Here is a 19,878-nt window from a genome sequence, read left to right as displayed (position 1 = left end):
CGGCATGAAGGAGGGTGCACTTTCTTTTCGTAAGATTGCCCAAGAATGAATCGGAACCACACCACGATTGCGAGAATATGGTCTTCGTGGTCTGAAGAGAGGGTTCAGCGACATCGTCCAGCTGGACGTCCTCCCCGTAGCAGCAACGCACGTGAAGATCGACTTCTTAGATGGATGGCCATTGGCGATCGATTTCAAACAACAATGTCTGTTGAAGTAGATTGGATGGGAGCTCTAAATCGTCGGGTGTCGATAGCAACAGTTTACAGAAGAATTTCGTCTTTTGGCCTGCATTCATACCGCCCAAATCTACGACTGCCACTAACCGTCCAACACCAAGCTTCCAGATTGGCCTGGTGTCAAGAACGAATTGATTGGAATTATGAGTGGAACAATATCGTCTTCAGTGACGAGTCGCGATTTTGTTTATGAATCAATGATGGTCGTAGAAGAGTCAGACGATACCGAGGTGAAAGAAGAAATTTGCAATTTTCTGAAAGGCGCCACACAGCTTTAACACCTAGTGTTATGGTCTGGGGTGCGATATGTGTTGGCCGAAGATCTTCTCTTGTGTTCGTTCCAGGCACCCTAAACGCACGTCGCTACATTGACAATGTTCTGAGGCCAGTATTAGTACCTTTCATGCAAACTTTACCAAATGGCATTTTCCAACAGAATAATGCAAGACCACATAGTGCGAACATTACTCGACGATACCTGGAAGAAACGCAATTGGAAATACTGCCTTGGCCTGCACGGTGACCGGACCTATCGCCCATCGAACATCTTTAGGATATGATGAGTCGTCGTCTTCGAAATTTACCGAGGTCTCCAAACAATGTGGATGACCTACGGCATCATCTTGAGGTAGCATGGAATGAAATACCCCAGGAAGATATTGATCATTTGTTGCAAAGCATACCGCGAAGAGTACGTGCTTGCATTGCCGTACGAGGCGATGTCACTTATTATTAATTTTTTCATTATCAAATGTTGTATCTTTTAACTGAAAGTTTGATTATTTGATACTCTATTATGAAGCATTATTTTGCCAAAATTACAAGACTTAATTATTATTATTACTGGGTGGTGCATTTCATGTGAAACTGAGTGTAATTAGCTTGATCTTGATATTAGTTTATGTCAAATATTTTTTTGAAAATTCTCAAAACTCCCTTCGGCATTTACGTGATTTCGAACTCATTGAAATCGTTTCAAGAGGGTTGATATACACATTTAAAATTTTGATGGACTTTAATTATTAAATTTCAAAATTAATAACGAAAATCCATCAAAAAACTCGTAGAGAATTTCCGTTATAATAGAATCCGGCTTTCAATAAATTTCGCTTTTAAAACCGATTATTTCAATTTTATTTCCATAGCTTTTACACATATGGCAGCATATCATATAAGCATTGTGAAAACTGAGGCAACAATGCCTCAAAAGGCGGGTACGTATAATATTAAAATCCTATTTTGGGACTGAATTAAAAACAGACCCTCATATAAAAAGGGTTTTTGTGTCGCTTTATATCTGGAATTAGTTTTGGAGCAGTGTTTTCGAATTGGAAATTTAATGGAAATTATTATCTACTTCAAATATAAATTTCGATTATCGCAATTATAAAATTCATTTTAGTCGCCTGTGAAGTTCGTATAAGTAATTATTAGAGTATCACAGTATTCTTGTAAAGACCAGATTGGTAGAAGATTCAGTCCCTAAGCCAACGTTAATCCTTAATTTTAACCCACATTGACCACACCATAAACATACTAATAACAGTTCTCATTTGTCCGTCTCTAATTAATACGTCAAAGTGCTTCACACAACTGTTAACGAACCATTACAATCCTATTCGCGAATAATTATTTTTATTACCCATTTAGATAATTAATTAGGTGAAACCACAAAAACTTAATATGGGAAATTGCTTTCCAAACAAAAACACTGTTTTATGTTCTGCCGTGTCAAAGTCCGCCCATCTTTCACTCAAGATAATTAAAGCGCATAAAAATTCCGCCTCTCTTTCAATGCTCTTATCAGCGTTTTTATCTACCGAGGCATAAAACTTAAGAGCCACCAAAAACCCTACACCCTCAAATAAAGGGCGGGCTACTGCATGCAGGAAACAATTGTAATAAAACTTCCACCCAATGAAATGCCCCGTAAGTGATCAAATTTTCACTAGCTTAGATCGATAAGGGCTTACCTGCCCTAAGGGCGTCCATTGGCACTGACGGATATGGTATGGAATAAGGGTAACCTTCCTTTCTTAGAGTTTTCGGCTTCCTACGGGGGCGATATTTGTAGTCTGGATGCTCTTTCATGTGCATCGCCCTAAGACGCTTGGCTTCATCAATAAAGGGCCGTTTCTCGTCTTCGGTCAGGAGTTTCCATTCGGCACCTGAAAATCAAAAACCGACTTTCTAATACGGTATATTGAAATTCCTCAGTGAAATGGTTATCATTGTTTGTTCCAATAAAGGGCAGATTGTATCTGCGATACAAAAGGGCAAGAGACAAAAAAGTGGCGTGAAATATAGGAATTGCAGCAAGGCGTCTCCAAGGAACAGCCAATCGCTTGCTTCATTGTCTCGCCAATGGGAAAACACTGGCAAATATCAAGTTATAATGGATCGATCCGGGAAATGCCGGTGCTCCATGTTTTCCTTAACGACCCTATTATGTTAGTATTTGGTTTGAAGTAAGGGAAAAATATTAGCATGATTTTGATTATGAATTTTTGCTTTAGAGGACTGATTTTGATGAGTTTACCCTTGATGAGTTCAAAACCCCTGGAAATTGATTTCGTTCAATTTTCAGGGAGTTTCCCGAGAGATTTCTTAGCAAATACAAGCGATTTAACGTTCGAATATTTGCTGGAGGACCTGCTAAACCTCTTTCCCTCTCTTTCTCCCATGATATTAAAGAGTTTTTATATAGATGTTATTCTAGGGATTTTTGCGCTATTTTCAAGGATCTGTTGGAGGTATGCGCATTGAAACATTTGAAGATTTTCAATGGACAAGCCCCTACTAAAGTTTCTTAAACGCAACACCCTGTAGATTAATAGGCGCTTAGGTTTCCTATATCTACAGCAACGTCTTTTCCATACAACAAATCAGTCAAGAACCAGCGAACATTTTTTGTTGGAAGAAATTTTTATGCATCTGATTCACATTAAATAAAAATCAAATTGAGTTAAACCTCAACGAAAACAAACTAGAAAATTCAACCCGATTCCATTAATAGTAATCAAGACAAATTGAATTCCGTTTACTCACCATCAGCTGGACAATCCGAGATAAAACTAATTTGCCGCACAATGGTTCATTAGGGCCCAAACAAACACTCCGAAATAACCGTCTGTCTCTGTTATTCCAACCAGGCGTCCACGGTGGAAAAAAAAATTAAAAAATACATTTCAACCCAACTGAACGTAGAAGAAAACACCGAGTGCATACAAAAACACTCGAAATTCCATATAAGCGTGAAACGGCAGCTGTAGACTGTCACTTGTCCATCATATACGGGGCCGTAGATGATCTGAATATGGTTTTGAATAAAACATGAGGCTCCCCACTACATAAACAGTGGTAGCACAATGTGTTATGATATGCCTTTAATGCCGTTTTAGGGGTGGAAATCTATTTAAAAATGACGTTTACAGGATACATATGTGTGGCGGCCATTGATATGTTAAAGGGGTCCTTTGTACCGTTTTAAAATTTATATTGTTATTTTATTAGGTCTGCAACTTCATTTGGAGAAGGAGTTTTTAGGGGCATTGTGCTTTAGACGGGCGCGTTTTCGCCATTGTGTCTTCCTATGCTAATATGTACATCATGGGATTATGGTTTCGTAATATTGTTCTTTCCATTGTTTCGGGTTAATTTCGTTTTGACAATGCATATGGAATTGGGTGATAATCGGACTTATTAGGAAGAACACGATGAACAGACACGTGTAGATGCTATCAAAACAAGTCGAGTTTATATATGATATTTTTTATTAAGCCTGCGGTAGCTGACATTTTGAATTTTTAAAAAAATCCAAAAAGCTCTATTTTCGCAACATCTTAACATAGAACAATCAAATTTTGAAAATATTTTTCTTTTATTGATATCTTTAGTTGGGAAAACTAAGAGAACATCTTTTATATATAATGCACTATTTGCTGAAAGTGAAAATCTACACTTTTCAATATTTCAATACCGTTTTCACAATTTTGCAATGATTATTAATGCGATTTTCTAAATCTTCTTAAGTTTTAACGGGTGTCAAATATACAAATTATTTTAAAGTTCTCCAGAGTAAAAGTGACATTTATTTAAATCTGGTGATAATGGTGGCCAGTGATGAGGGCAGTTATAGTCATGACCTATCTCTCTTGGCTCCTTCTGTGAAGAGCCAAATCCAAGCAGATATCCAGCCTTTGATTTCCTTAAATTGTAAATTTATTTAACTACAGGAGGCAGAGAGTACCTATACCCTGTAAAAAATCTACAAACGTACATTATTTTTTTGGTATCCAGGAATTTTCCAAAAATGTAGTGTTTTGGATTTATTTAGATGATATACATATCAGCAGATTCCAGTTCTGTTTCTACTTTCTTCACGTTCATAATTATTTCAGTTAGAGAAACCACTAATAGTGTGCACACAGAAGAAAACCAAGATCGTCGCAATCTAACTAAAAAAGCAACTAATCACCAAACTCTATTGTGTTGTTGCTAATTATTTATAATTTAGTAGACGTCCAGTACCCCTCTGATTTCAAATGTCTCAAGTTGCGATTTTTTTTTAATTAAAAGAAACACTAAAATGTTGCGTTCTGTAGAATATCACGGTCTCCTGGAATGTTCAAAAAGTGTAAGCGATTGGGTTTTATTTCGGGAAATAGAAAAAGTTACTTTACTGTACATATACGATTACGATGCGACGACCTAATTTTACAGTAGGAGTACGGTAAATTGGCATCTCTTTATTTCCTATGTGTTTTTCTTTAATTTAATCGTCTAAATTGCATTTCTTGCGGGAACAACTCAAAGCGAAAACGACGTCTCATGCAAAAGCTTAAGTTTAGCATCTGTTAATACAATCTAGCACATATTTATTAAACCGGAGAGATAAACGAATATACCAAGAGATCAAAGTATTTTCCCTTGGTAGGAAAGGCGCCGAAATTCCATTAATTCTAATATTGAAATTACTCAAACACTTTAGCACAACACTTTCCAGAGTAGTTCTGAAGCCTGTACTGAAATGTAATATATGCATTCTTTGAAGGTTGGTTTAGATTAGCTAGGTGCAAATGAGATAAATATCTGGGTATCTCCAGCCATACCCAGTACCATAAGGGACTGATTGGTAAAAAAAGTGGGTTGAGATATACAGAAGATAACTGTACAGAAAATAAGACGAGGCCCAAAATAGAACTCTGGGGAACTCCTTCATTGGCAACGGATTTGAAATAGTTTGCTTATATAATACAATTTGATTATCACCACTTAAATAATTGACGAAAAAAGTAACAGTATCATGCCCGAGTTCAATATTTTCTGAGACCAACAGTAGAATGTCATGATTAAACGTATCGAATGCCTGAGAATAATAAGAAGCAGAACTAAGGCGATTAGCATACCCTTTTCGGTGGCCCTGAAGATGTCCTCGGCTGGGTGCACCTGTGGTGTGGTCCTTTTCTAAAACTCTACTGTGCCTCCAGTACTTATCTGCCAATATCATTGTCAGATAAGTACTTTACTATTCGCATTTTCGTCGATCATAAATTATAGTTAAACCGTTGGAGTAAATTCTAGGAAGTTTGAATATTTCTATTATTGACAAGCAAATCGAATGACTTTCTCAGAATTTTTCCATCAGTCCTTCTGGTCAACTAATTCCAATGATTGTGACAAGACATTGTCCTCCAGTATTAAGAAACGTTCCACAATGCAATGAACACAGAATTACATGGTAGGCCAAGCCGTTACTGATGGTTTCATGCCAGTTGGCATTCCCCAGATATCTAAGTTAAATAAAGGAATCAAGAAATATTCCGAAAAAATAGTATAATTCAATAGTGGCATTGAATTGTATTGTTTTCCAATATGTTAAAACATATTTGTTTTTGGTTACCTTCTTTCCAGAAATGCTATCTATACACGATGGATTTGCTCACGCAACTTAATAAAAATTATATATGGTTCACTTTTAATATAGCATTTAATTCATTTATTAAATTCTAAAGTTAGAAGTATGCAATAATAGCTAAAAACTGCAATCCAAAAAGTTCTTCCAATCAGTCTCGTAATTTTTGCATCTTGAAAGATTGGTCTTGATGGCCTTAGTCTCGTCCTTGCATTATGAGTCTGGGCCTTGGTCTTCCATTTGGTGCAAAACCAAGACCAAGACTTCAAAACCAATTCCTTTGCTCATCACTAGTAGCAAGTTTCCAAATCCATGTTCGGTTCTGCAAATAAAAATGAACTGTGATTCAAATGAATCTCATCATGTTAATGTCACAGGTATAAGGTTTTATCGAGGAGTCTTAGTCTTAGTCAAAAAAGAAAAATGCGTGGAAATGGATAAGACTCAGAAAACATGAAAAAGTTGTGCAGATGTATACTTCTGTTCTAAGTTAAGTGTGCACCATTGGTAAATTCTTTATTATTATAGGTCGGTTAAATTAGCAAACTAGTAGTATTTTTTCCGCTGATTAAGAGGGGGAAAACAGAAAAATAATCGAATGTGGCGTTTAAGAAAAAATTAGAAAAATGTATTTTTTTTTAATAGAACACCCTGAATATTTTTCACTCTCACGTTCGCAAATCATCAACACAACAAAAAAATCATATGCAATATTCGCCTAAAATTGAAAATAATCAAATTCTCAGTAGATATTTGTTTTAGACTGGTTGGCTGTGTATGTCTAACAATAAAATAAAAACTTCATTTCATCATTATAAGTCATTTTGTCATTGTAAGTTAATGTGATGTCAAAAAACGAACTAATAAATTAAAGCATTAAATTTGATTTAAAGAAAGTATTATTATTATTTAAAAGAATTACATTTTAGTCAAGTTATTAATATTACAGAATGGCGTTCACTCATTTAAAAAAATGCGACATATTAGAAATGTATCTTGTATTCTGAAAAAATGATCTCCGACCACTGGAACAACATAACTTAATGTATCTTGAACGAAATCAACCAGAGAGAAGGTATTTCCTAAAATTGCTCAGAAAATTTAGGAGTAACTAGAATGCAAAAACAATTTTATTATAAATGAAGAAGTATAAGTAAATGTTTTGGCAAATTTCGAAGTGTACAAAAATAATTCAATCAAAGATTTAGTAAAATACAGTGGTTTAAAGTTATGTACAATTTGGAAAATTTAAAAAAAATTAACTTATGTCCTTTAAATACCAACCGGTACAAACATAAGTACCTGATGGTAGATATGTGTAGGCGAAATTTGAACTTTTTAATGTGCATTTTGTGGAGCGATAAAGCTAATTTTTCAAATAGAGAAATATTTAATTTTAAAAACATGTACCATTGCTCTAAGAAAAATTTATTTATTGATCATCCCAGAAATCCTCAAATACAATTTACTATCAATGTGCGGTGAGGTTTAAGAGGCAATTTTCTATGAAGGCACTTTAACAGGAAGAAGATACATTGATATGAAGTCAGAATTGCTAGACGCATATTCAGATTACGTCAACTTACAGGCGCGTAACTGAATAGATTTCCAACAAGATGAAGTTCCTCCCTATCGGTTTTACGAGGTCAGAGTATTATTAGAAAGATTTTTCCGAAATAGATGGATTGCAACAAATGATCCGATACATTGGCCCCCAAGATCTTCTGAGATGACTCCATTAGACTTTTACTTTGAGGTTATGTCAAGGACAATGTTTATAAAATAAGATATGCGAACTTGACCGAGCTTCAAAATAGCATTACAGGCATTATATCCATGGATGGCAGATAATTCTAACAGATACAAACCTTGTAATAAAGGATGTCCTAAAATGCATTAAACAAAACGGTGATGTGTTTGCACATTTAATATAAATTGTTTTATTATTCCTGTTGCTTAAATAAAATAAAAAAAGAGAACTTGAATCTTATTTCACAGGTTAGTTCAGGTTAGTTTAGCCAACTAAAAGAAAAATATACTGATAATTCAGTTATTTTCAATTTTAGGTTAATACTGAAGATTACTTTTTTTGTTCTGTTAGTGATTAGCGAATGTTAGAGTAAAAAATATACAGGGTGTTCGATTAAAAAAATATATTTATATCTCATTTTTTCTTAAAAGCCATATTCAGTTGTTTTTCTGTTTTCACCCTCTTAATCAGCGAGAGAAATGCTAGAAGTTTGATAATTTAATCGATTTTGTATCTATAATAAAAAAAAGTTACCAATAGTGCTTAACTTAACTTAGAAAACTTAGTAAGCAAAAATGAAGAAATTTCATGCAAAATGAGTGAATATGAAAATGCAGGAAATGGTATCGAAAGTGAAGGAAAAGATGAAAAAATGTTTAAAAATGTGAACTATGGAGAAAGAAATAATTTTCAAAATGGCATTGTGTTAGAATATATTACATATGAGAATATTTTCATCCTAGAAATACTTGGAATGTATAGGATGTTATTTAAGTATGTGGCCAAATTTCAAGGGGTAATTCTTTGAGTGATATTACGACAAAAATTTATAAGGAAAGTATATAAAAATAAATCCGGAAATGCTTCGTTTTCAAAATACAGAGTGTCAAACTTTAAAAAATCATCTTTTCATAAAAATGTTAATAATCTTTTAGCCAATTTTATTGAAATTTGGCTGCTTTATTTATGTTAATGTATTATTTATTTCTTTAAACATAATTTTAACAAAGTATTTTTCTTCTTTAATTTTTTTTTAATTTTCGGTGTTACTCTTGTGCACGCCATTAACAAAAGGATACAAACAATTTCTAGCTTAAAAGATTCTTTTGTGCTACATTAAAAACAGTCACCAAGTTTTAACGTTATATTTTTTTGCGTTTTCTTGTTATTTAGGAGTTTTTTTTATAATATGTAACGATAAAAAAAAAGTTTGACATCCTGTATCTTGAAAACGAAGCATTACCGGATCTATGTTTATATAACCTTTTCGTCTTAGAATTAGTCAAAGAATAGCATCTTGAAGTTTGGCCACGTACTTAAATAACACCCTGTATGTAATATTAATGAAATCACTATAATATGCATTATGACAATACATTTTCACTCCACTGTAAAAAATAAATCATACTCACCTTCATTTTAGTTTCAGTTTAGTTCAGGTTAGTCCACCTAACCTGAATTAACCTGGCAAGCATCACATTTTTCGTATTTTCCAAATTTTTGGAAATCAAATTGCAGTGTTTCAGTTTGCTATTCTGCTGTAAAATTTCTTGAGTGATATTCATATAACTTTATATTAATTATTGGCAATAATCGTGAGAAATCGAGTTTGAAGTCGATGGGAGCTTTTTGTATAGGCCCTTGGTATACTGGCAAACTTAATGATCAAAATCCAATAAAATTCCCGTTAAATGCCAATGGACTCCTCGACAACAAATTGTCCTTTATTATTTACGTCAACTTTTAACAATCTCGTAGTAACAATCAGCCTCAAAACGGCTCAAAATAGATAGATGTTTCAAAAATATAAAGGCCCGTTACTCGACGTACTTAACGAAGCCTCACAACCGCACAATAGTGATTGTGTGCCGAAGTAAGATAAAGCAATCAGAAAAGACAATCTCTTCGAAATTATGTAACTTGAAGCGTCTATTCTGCGAACAGAGAGGACAATGCGAAGTGAACAAAGCCTCCTAAAGAGACATCTCTTAGGCCATTGTTCAAATTGAATCTGTTTGTCCTTCGACAAAAGAACAGTTTGAACTGCAAACATATTGCTGAATAGGACGCTATCGCGGATTAACCAAGTTCTTCCCCGATTTAAGGACAAATTCCTTTTTTAAGTGAAGAACTATTTCCCAGGCTTGCTAATTGGCTAGAATCAACACTTTGAATAGATATTGTAACCTACATAGATCATATTCTAGTCTGAAAGAGGCGAAGAACAAACAAAGGGTTATCGTGTGGCGCCCTTGGGCAAACAAAAATATTTGACTTCTCATTACCTGGATAAAAGGTCAAACATTTTACTAAACATTAATAATGTCTCAAAACCAGGGTACTTCTTGTACGGTAGTTAACACCCTTACGATAATTTGGTGACAATGTTAGGAAATATGTAAGCTGTGACCAGCTACTTGTTACACGCCTATGCACAACCGAAAGTACAAAAAAATAATGTTGTTTACTCGGCTCTATCTTGGTTTGTATAGTTTGTTTTTGAATATTTATTTTTACTGTAAATGTCATAAATATTGAGCCATTCAATCTCTTATTGCGCCTCTATATTAGTTTTTTTAATTAACTACTAGTGATTAAATACCGTAGTCAATCACACTTCTTTATTCCTTTCTCCTATTTGTTCCTAAATGAATGTTTTCTTTTGTATCTCGTTTCTGAGGAACCACAAAGATGTATTCTTTTGTCGGAACCTGATGTTTTTGCTTTATGGCACCATTTGAATGTATAAATAAACGTTGAATGGAATATGTTTGTTTACAAACCACAAAAATCCAGCACAAAAGCAGTACTTTTTACATTGTAAATTCTTGCAGTTTTGCCTACTAAATTCAGAAAATATGTTCAACGATATTCATTGTCACCCACTACAACCACAATATAACATTAAAACATAATAAATATTCACACTTTACTGTGACCGCGTTTTTAAGGATCGAAGAAAACTCTAGTAAAAAACCCAGACAGCTTATCAAAGTTGTTTGAAACATGGTAAATTCTCAGTGTTAACATTAGCTTAATTGTTAATTATTTTGCAAATAAATAACTTTTAGGCTAATGACCACAAATGAATAAAAGAAATTCTTTTCACTTTCAGAGAAGTGAGAGGTGACTCTCCAAGATATTTTTTAAGTTAAATATTCGGTAATATTTAATTCGGCAATATCGCAGTGTAACAATACTCAGAACAATATTTCTTTCGACGAGCTCTATAAGCCGCCAAAATAGAATTCTTAAAGGATCTTACGGATATATACGGATCCCTTGGATTAACGTTGTCCTGACGATTTTGAAAATGCCACTAAAAATGTGCATTGACTGCATTTCAAATTCCAGTATATTCCTTAATTTAAGCTTAGTGGGGTCAAAATCAGGTAATTACAAATCAGCAAAACTACATATACAATTTGAACCAAACCCATTCGTAAACCAACTCCAATTCTTACCCAATCTTTTAGATATCTCTGAGTTGTGCATCTTGGGATTTTCCTGCGCAATTTTTCTTCTCTGCAATCTGGACCAGACCATAAACGCATTCATCGGCCTCTTGATATGGTCTTCTGGCTTCTTGACCCCCTGAGAGCTCTGTAGGCTCTGAGGCATGCCAATGGGGGTGCCACCCAAGGAAGCCATTCTAGAGAATCCCTCGGCGGAATTGAAGCTTCCATCACACATCTGGCTCACGGACCTGAAATATAAAAAAAAAATTAGGTCCAATTCTATGGCCGAAGACTAAGTCTGATCTGAAGTTTGAATTTCAGATTTTAAGTTCTGAGTTCGAAGAAAAAGTGGCTCACAAGTGGTAAAAACTGGATGGATGCATTAAATTTCCGGTCGTGGGAATTATCTGCTGTAAGCTAGGGTGTTTGTGGTATATATTTCCACAATAAATTTTGTGTGATAATGATCTGGGGTATTGAGTTGATTGCGCCAAAGTAGCAAATTGAGTTTGAATCTCTAGAGCTTCGTGTGTAGTCTCACTTCCAGAATCAGTCAAATTACATGGAGGAACCAAAATATGAATACCTGAGGTGTTATCTGTGCTCTCTATTGAAATTCCTCTATGTTTATGTCGCATTTTTACAAGAAATAGTAACAAAAAAATAGCTGGTTAATCTAAATTTATTAGTGAGACATCGGCAAGCCTCCTTTAATCCATAAATATCACGGAATGCCTGACCTTAATTAGAATAACTTTCCATAAACTTTTTACCTAAGAATATTTTAAAGAATGTTGCCATTCTGGGAAATACGCTATTGAGAATATTATCCATTCACATTACTAAATCTGTCACAACCTTATGTTTAGCCGAGTGGAATTTAAACTTAAGATATACAACCGGGGCTTACTATGTCCACAATATTAAAACCCCCTAGGACGGGGGGTGAATTAAATGAATCAAAAACAAATGGTTGAAGTTATGTGACCGATAAAATGCCTCTATGGTAACCCTGAATATCATTGATTAGAGCATTAATTCGTCCATTCTTTCTGTATCCTTTGGCGAGTTGTTATTCTGGCAGGCACAAATCCGGAATTAAATTTGATGGGTTTTCTTTATACGTTCGCGCCTTTTCATATTCATAAGCAAAACCACAAAGGCCTTAAGCCTCAACCGGGAATAAGACAGACTTTATGTTTGCTTTTCATAAAGCCGTATTTACACAGCCCCTGTCACTTGCACGGGCGTTTTATGTTTATTTTCGTACGTTTTAATACGTGTAGGTTATTCTGCACCGAGTTCTATTACCATTTTACTATTGTTTAAAATCTCTGAGCTTTGTTTACTTACCTGTCGACATTTTTTCTTATTTAAATTAGGCAGTAGTCAAGTGGTTTTTCGAATGAGTAATCAATACGCTATAGTGAGATTTCGAGAGTGTGCCCACTTATAAGATGCATGATGACGTCCGCACTTGACTTGTCCACTGAAGATGTCTTCATTTTAAATTCAAATTTTGCTAGCTATACCACAGTAGAAAAGCATTAAACAAATCAATCAAATTTTTTATCGTTTACGGCCCTGGTGACAGAAGAATCACAAATCCCAATCTCGAAGAGCCACAACCAATTAACACGAGACATTAAATTACAACGGTCTTGTAAACGTCCGACCGCAGTAGGAGGTTAAGGTCCAAAGGAGCCCTTAAATGAGGGGCAAACAATCGCCAGAGATAGAAAGTGGCTAGAAAAGGCTCTTATTAGATAGACAATGTTTTCAACAAGACCGTACAATAGACATGTTGTAAAAATACCTGTTGGAATTAGCTTTATTTATAAGTTCCGATAATTTAACATGAAATTTTACGAAAGAGATTTGTTCATAATACAATGGTTCGCAACTAGAACTGTAATATCTGAAAATCATAGGTACGAGTCGTTATCAGTGGAATAGTGGGTTTTAAGGTCGGTGCTAAATGCAAATTTTCTTACGATTTTTTCTTACAATTTTACCTGGGTATTGCCCTGTTTAGGTCTGTGAACAGTGAAGCCTTTAAATTTTGGTTCTCAAATAAATCGGCTACATGTTGAACTATGTTAAGTTATGAGGCTAGGAGGAAATGTTCAGAAAATCAGTCCAGAATTCCCAGTGGAAAAATGTAGAAAAAATGCCCAGGAGTCCAAGAGGGGATCGGGAAAAGTTCAGATTGGGCCACAATAAGAAATATAGTAAATCATTTCGAAAGTTCCTCGAATAATATTCATATCCAAATTCTTACAGCTGGATAATAGGGCCGCATATGATTTGCCAGCCGCATCAGGAAAATATCAGTAATCCAGGTTCGGCAGTCAATCCTCAGGCTCTTTTAATTCTATCTTCGATATAAATTTTTCCAACCATATTCATTTCCTGTAGTTAGGTTAAACACTCATCCATTTTGTTTTTGTAGAGAGAAGGGTAGTAGAAAAGGTGTGCATTCCTGTGATAAAACAGTAGCTTTAGATTTTTTGACTAGTTCATATCCCTGAATTCTTAACATTTCCACATTTTTCATGGAATGTACTGTCCACACGGAAAGTTTCTCAGTGAAACCTGGTTCACGACCATACTCTACGGCAGTGCTTGGCCATGCATGTTTTCCCTACAAGAGACCTGACACAGTGGTAACTCACTCATCTAATTTTTTGCTTAATTTCTTCAATTACCTGCTTTATTTTACGATTTTTTCCGCTCAATTTCATTCTCTATCTACCTGCAACAATCAATTGCAGCCAACGGAATGACCACAAAGCAAATTTGCTTGAAAATTTCCATTTTTATAATTTTTGTTTCCATCATATTCACTCTGCATAAGTTGCTAAAAATTCCAAACATAAAATATTTTATCTCATGTTCCACACCCAAATTTTTTGAGTCGTTTTGTGGATAAGATGTTCTTTATTTTCAATTATGGTTTTGGCTAGAAAATAGATTGTAAACTGGGAATTTGGAATTTCAAGGAGACAATTCAAAAAGTGGAATTTCAGCCATAAACTGATATTTCGAAGGTCAGAGGAGGCATACTATTTTATTGTTTTTTACGAAGAATGTAAAATTTTTTTCGTACCTACACATTTTCATTGCTGACTTTTCTCATGATCTCAGATGAGTTGTAGATATTTTTTAAATATCATTCGAATGTGCATAGTTTGCTCGCTGATAATTGAATTTAAGAGATAATTGCTATGAAATGTCAGTTACAGGAGACCTTTGGTAATATCGTATCCGGAAACATACCTGCCATTAATATGGCTCTTGGGTGTAGAGCTTTGCTTTCAGGGAGTTAAGTCAATTGCCGATATTCGTCTCCGTTGAATATATCAATCATGAGTTTAAGGATTGTCCTGAAATGTTTCATAGTCAATAAGGTGGGTAGAGGTGGTGAGTTTTTTACCGGACACCCTGTATGTATGTAACAATATATGTGCGAATATTAATATACCAAATTATGTATTATTGTGATCTGTCAAGTGCTATTAAAATTCGCATAATACCAGAATTTAGAATCTTGCTAAAAAAATGTATATAATTGTATATAAGCTTTCATCCACCTATGTATTGAGAATGGTCATTACACAGGGTGTTTCTTAATGGATGGTAAAAAATGAAATAGGCAAATCATGAGCTTATTTTAAGATAAAAATTCATATAAAGTCCTGTTTTAAATTGCTTCCATTTTGATTTACAGAGTGTTAAAATTTAATTTTCTTTAATTTTCATTAATTTCTCTGTTATTTGTAAAGATAGTTAACTCCAAATTGATAGTAACAATCATTTTAGCGTTAAGAATAAACTGAAATAACAATTATTTAAAATACTCTACAGGGCGTTACTTTTTTCGTAAACGCTCTTTATATTTTATATAAGAACTTTTTTATGACATTTTTAGATTTTATTCATTAACTTCATTTAATCTCTTAGGTCCCTTATTGACTTTTTTGCCTCTTCAGTTTTTTTTACTAAAAACAATAGTTTAAGAGATATTTGCAAAAATATCTAACTATGTTCACCCTGATTGACCTAAGGACCTGATGGCAAGGTAGGACACCTAGGCATAGTTAGCTGTTGAATTTGCATTTGTTTTATTATATAATTTTTTTTCAGTTTGTTCCTAATGCTAAAATGATTGTTACTATCAATTTTAAGTTAATTATCTTTAAAAATAATAAAGAAATTAATAAATTTTTTAAAAAATGTAACCTGTACATCAAAATGGAAGCAATTTAGGACATACCTGTATAAGAAATTTTTATCTTGAAATAAACTCATGATTCACCTATTTAATTTTTTACAATTCATTAAGAAATACCCTGTATAAGCCGTAGTCAAAAGGCAAAGTAGTTAAAAAACAAATTACCATTCATCTAGTACTTATATATTTATATAAAGGGAGGTAAATGGAACGCACTTGGAACAAATGTAGTGAAACAGAATCAGAAAGAAGAAAAAAATGGAATCAGCTGTCCGAATGCGGCCATTTTGGAGGCACCTGTTAAAAGCGTGATTGTAAATTCAGGGTCAATCAAAAGGGTCCAGCTACACGGAATTGGCCGGAAAGTACCCAGCCCCTTTAAATTGGAGTAATTCCTCCAAGGCCGATATTTGGGTATGCGCCCTGTGGGACTAGCGGAACGAATCAAAAAGGTATATCTACAGGCCCTGTAACCTAACTGTAATCAGGGGGTTAGTTAGTCTCCCTTGTCGAGCTGGAGCCCGTGCTTAAAATCTCTTGCTGGCAAATTGTTTTGTAGTAGCGCCAGAAAGTCATGAAGACAAGACACGAGCATAGAAAGTTATTGTTATATTAGTGTTATAATAGTGTAATGATTTTCGTGAATTAAAAAAAGTTTACTATATATGAAGAGTTTGCTACTCAATCGCATGGAGGGTAGCAAATCGGTAAGGGATTAAAAGATGCTTTATTTTTTGCCCTTCAAAATGTAGGTATTCTTATTATTTTAATATAAAATAATAGTCGGTGTAGTAGAATTGCACACTATTCTCAGTTCTAACTGAGAATAACATTGACCCATAAGGGGAATAACACTTTGAAAATTCTTTGCCTTAATTGCTAAGGAAAGACAGTTTTTTGATATGAACCACGTTATCATTTCACTTCATTAAATCGACGTGTGGGTTCTTGTTCATTAAACATTTATAACACTTGATTACCTATGCTTGACCAAGAGGTCAGTGTTGCATACATAAAAAGGAACTAAACGCTAGCAAATATCATTTTGAGTAATGACCTGCGCAAGAAACGAAATAGAAAAAGATAGTTAACAAATCATTAATTATCTTAAATTAACCATTTGGACCGATGACATGGCTCGTGTGAAAAAATTGTCATTCCTTATTGATTGATAAGAGCAATTCTTAGAGTATTTTATACATTTTACGCATTCACCTCACATACATTTTAGTTCAGGTTCATTTTCATTCTAATAATTTTTTGCTTAGGTTTTAAAGAAGTTGACAGATTTGTCACCGAAGTGCCAACAAGAGTTTTTGACCGAGCCTCTAATAAAGGGTCAATATTATTCTCAGTTAGTTTTAGCTGAAAATAACAGGCAGTTCCGTCGCTCCCACAACCTCTACTTAAGTGTGAAGCGTTAAACACAGGCAGAATAAAAGAAATAATGAGTAGTATCGGTTCTCAAAGAATATCAATAATAAATGTCAAATATACACCATTAAATTGATTAAATAAGCGCTGACTGAAGGTTGAAGGTGCCTACTGAAGATGCTGCAGAAGGAACCATCAGGGCAGTTTTATCGAAAGAGTCAAAATTGATATAGGAGAAATGTTATATGAAGAGAAGGAAGTACGCTAAAATTACTCAGAAACTGTGTCCCTGCTACATTTTTATTTTAAACAGTCCAACCAATTCACTAATCTTATAGAAAAAGTACTCTATGCTAAAGGTATTCTTTATCTCTAAGGATAATTTGGACACATCAAAATACGAAAACTTTTTATATTTCTAAAAATGAGAGTTACAAGCCAGAAAAGTTTAAAGTACTAAATGCAAATCAACTAAGTAAAATCTTACCAGATGCTCCTGATGATTGCTATCTATTCATGAAGATAAATGGTAATAATATGGGAAATATTGCCATATTTTTATACTATTGAAGGTTGTTCAGATTACGGAATAGCAGTCACTTGGCGGATGGTGAGCTGTCAGTTAAGGACCAGCAATGAATTATATGGATTGGTCATTTGTAGTTCAAAATTATACTATAGAAAATAATATGGTAATATACTGTTGCAGTAGATTGAATTGGGAAACTAAGTGATCAACGATTTTTTCAGACATACACTAACTGTGAATGTCTTAATAAAGGCGTAGGAAGAATCTCTTTTCACGTGCCAATATCTATACGCGGCATTGGGTTAGAAGGACATTTGCAACACTATTAGCAGATTTCAGTGGCAATGCACAACAACTGAAGAGATTTGAAGATTGAAAAACTAGGAAAGAAATTTTTGGAAAACTTCAGAAAATTCGTTCAGTTCCCAACGTTTTGATTGTGCCATCATCTATACTACACAACTGTATCAAATGGAACAATTTTTCGAAAAAGCGTTCCAAATGTATAAATAAAAATGAGAAGCGCAGTTTTGCTCAACTTCAAAATTTGTTCCCTGACATTGCATAAAACTTCTAGAACTACCACGGTCATATCTTAAAAGTATCGGGGGAAGCGTCTCCACCTTAAGTGAAAATCGTATGTAATTTCAAGGCAAATAGAGGCGTAAGTATAGGGAAACCTCCTCCCATCGTCGCTTAATTGACAGCAGCGCATCATTTATTTACATCTAGTCAATATTTACTGTCATACCTAATGAAGTGGCCGCCCGAGGCCTGTCGCTGTAGATCCAGATCAATTTTGAGGCCTTTTTGCACACTCTTCGCACTAAACCGAACGGAAATTCACGCGCCACGTGCACAGTCCACCAAAACTGTCCGCAATTGTCCCTTTCCAGTATAATTGCCAATAAAATGGAATACAATGGCACAACAGGCTCGAAAATACGTGCAAATCTCATCAACTTGCGGCACTCTGTGTGTAAATTGTCCTACTGCTAAAGGTGAGTTCACAGAGGGCATGCGCCTAGAAGAACGGACATGTAGCACCAATGAGGACAGCGGGCGGAGCTCCATGCATTATCTCCGGACGTTATGCTCCGAGAACAGAACGGATCCGCCTAGCGATTGTCATGTTAATTTTTTGTCTCTTGTCCTTTTGTACAGGTGTTTTTGTATTGTATTTGCTTTTGAAGGTTTTTTTCTTGTATCGATTGTGTTTCGCAGGATGCCAGCTTTCGAGGCTTTGTCGCAGTTTCTGAATTAGCAGGGAATTATAATTGCCACTTATTTATTTGAAAAAGCAGCCAGTGCTGAAGGTGGCACAAATGCCTTTCATGCGAGTTAATAAATGAGATGAATTCGTCAAGATGGAGTTGTGGATTTATTGCAGTATTTGCTGTTTTCAAGTATCCTTCATCTTCTGTTGGAATATCTTAGCGTTCATCTATACAAAGACAATCACAAAATTGAATCATCTCCGATAAAATACACTACCATGTAAGCGCGCCTAAAAATGGCTCAAACCATAGATAAACAATGGAATCTATAGAGACTAGCAATTGCAGATATCGAATTCAATAGTTAAGTCGCATTGTTCGGGCAACGGCTGTCGAGAATGCAGGAAAGTACCACTTTCCGCATGAGTTAAGGCCACTTTATAGTTTACCAGTTTGTTAAACATTTCATCAATTTTAATTACACATATGCGCATTATTGCCTCTATTTCCATATGTTCACACTTTGAGCCTAAAATCTAAGCGTGCCTAAAAATTGACAATTCTGCAAATAACTGACTTAGGTAGGAAATGAAGGTTGGAGTACAAAAATAAATGTTGGCGCATCGTCGTGAGCGTAAAATTGACAAGAGCAATGCCACTCCATTGGTGAGAAAATTTGATCGGTCTGGATAAGTTTTGTAGCCCATGAAAACTTGCTTTCAGTTTCATCACTGTCATGAAGATCCACTGTAAAAGTATCCTTTTCTTTGAGATTTCAGTTACACATTGCCATTCAATGCATCGCTCTTCGTCATATTCCATATTATGTCATCACATTTATTATCACCCTACTACATATTGAATCGTCCATCAATTTCATCCCACCATGTAATGAGGAATTAATCTGAACTCGACTCAATGATGCATATTTAATCCCGATCTTGTGCCGCCAATAAATTTCATTCCTTTTTCATATCTAGCATCAATTTGTCAACATTATCACTGCATTGTGCGTCTATTATCTTCGGACCGGATGATCCTCAACACACCCCATCGTCTTCACCATTAATACCGGTTAATGTATTCATATTATTCATACAACGGCGGTCGAAATAAATCACCTACCAAATAGGCCACAGGAATATAACTCTTAAAAAACGAAT

The 19,878-nt window shown here is 34.7% G+C and overlaps 1 protein-coding gene across 1 annotated transcript in view; it reads right to left on the bottom strand.

Moving 5' to 3' along the window:
- Positions 1 to 18,482, bottom strand: part of LOC136419162 (transcription factor Sox-19a-like) — a 31,474-nt gene extending 12,992 nt beyond the window's left edge. The window contains exons 1-3 of the mRNA XM_066405341.1: positions 18,250 to 18,482; positions 11,368 to 11,609; positions 2,213 to 2,407 (exon numbers count right to left, since the gene is read on the bottom strand). Of these exons, the coding sequence (XP_066261438.1) occupies positions 2,213 to 2,407; positions 11,368 to 11,596 (424 nt within the window). The 5' untranslated portion in view covers positions 11,597 to 11,609; positions 18,250 to 18,482. The remainder of the gene's footprint in view (positions 1 to 2,212; positions 2,408 to 11,367; positions 11,610 to 18,249) is intronic.
- Positions 18,483 to 19,878: the final 1,396 nt, after the last annotated feature.

This window comes from Euwallacea similis, chromosome 2 (assembly GCF_039881205.1).
Source record: "Euwallacea similis isolate ESF13 chromosome 2, ESF131.1, whole genome shotgun sequence".
Classification (NCBI taxonomy): Eukaryota; Metazoa; Arthropoda; class Insecta; order Coleoptera; family Curculionidae; genus Euwallacea; species Euwallacea similis.
This window is presented reverse-complemented; position numbering and strand designations above follow the sequence as displayed.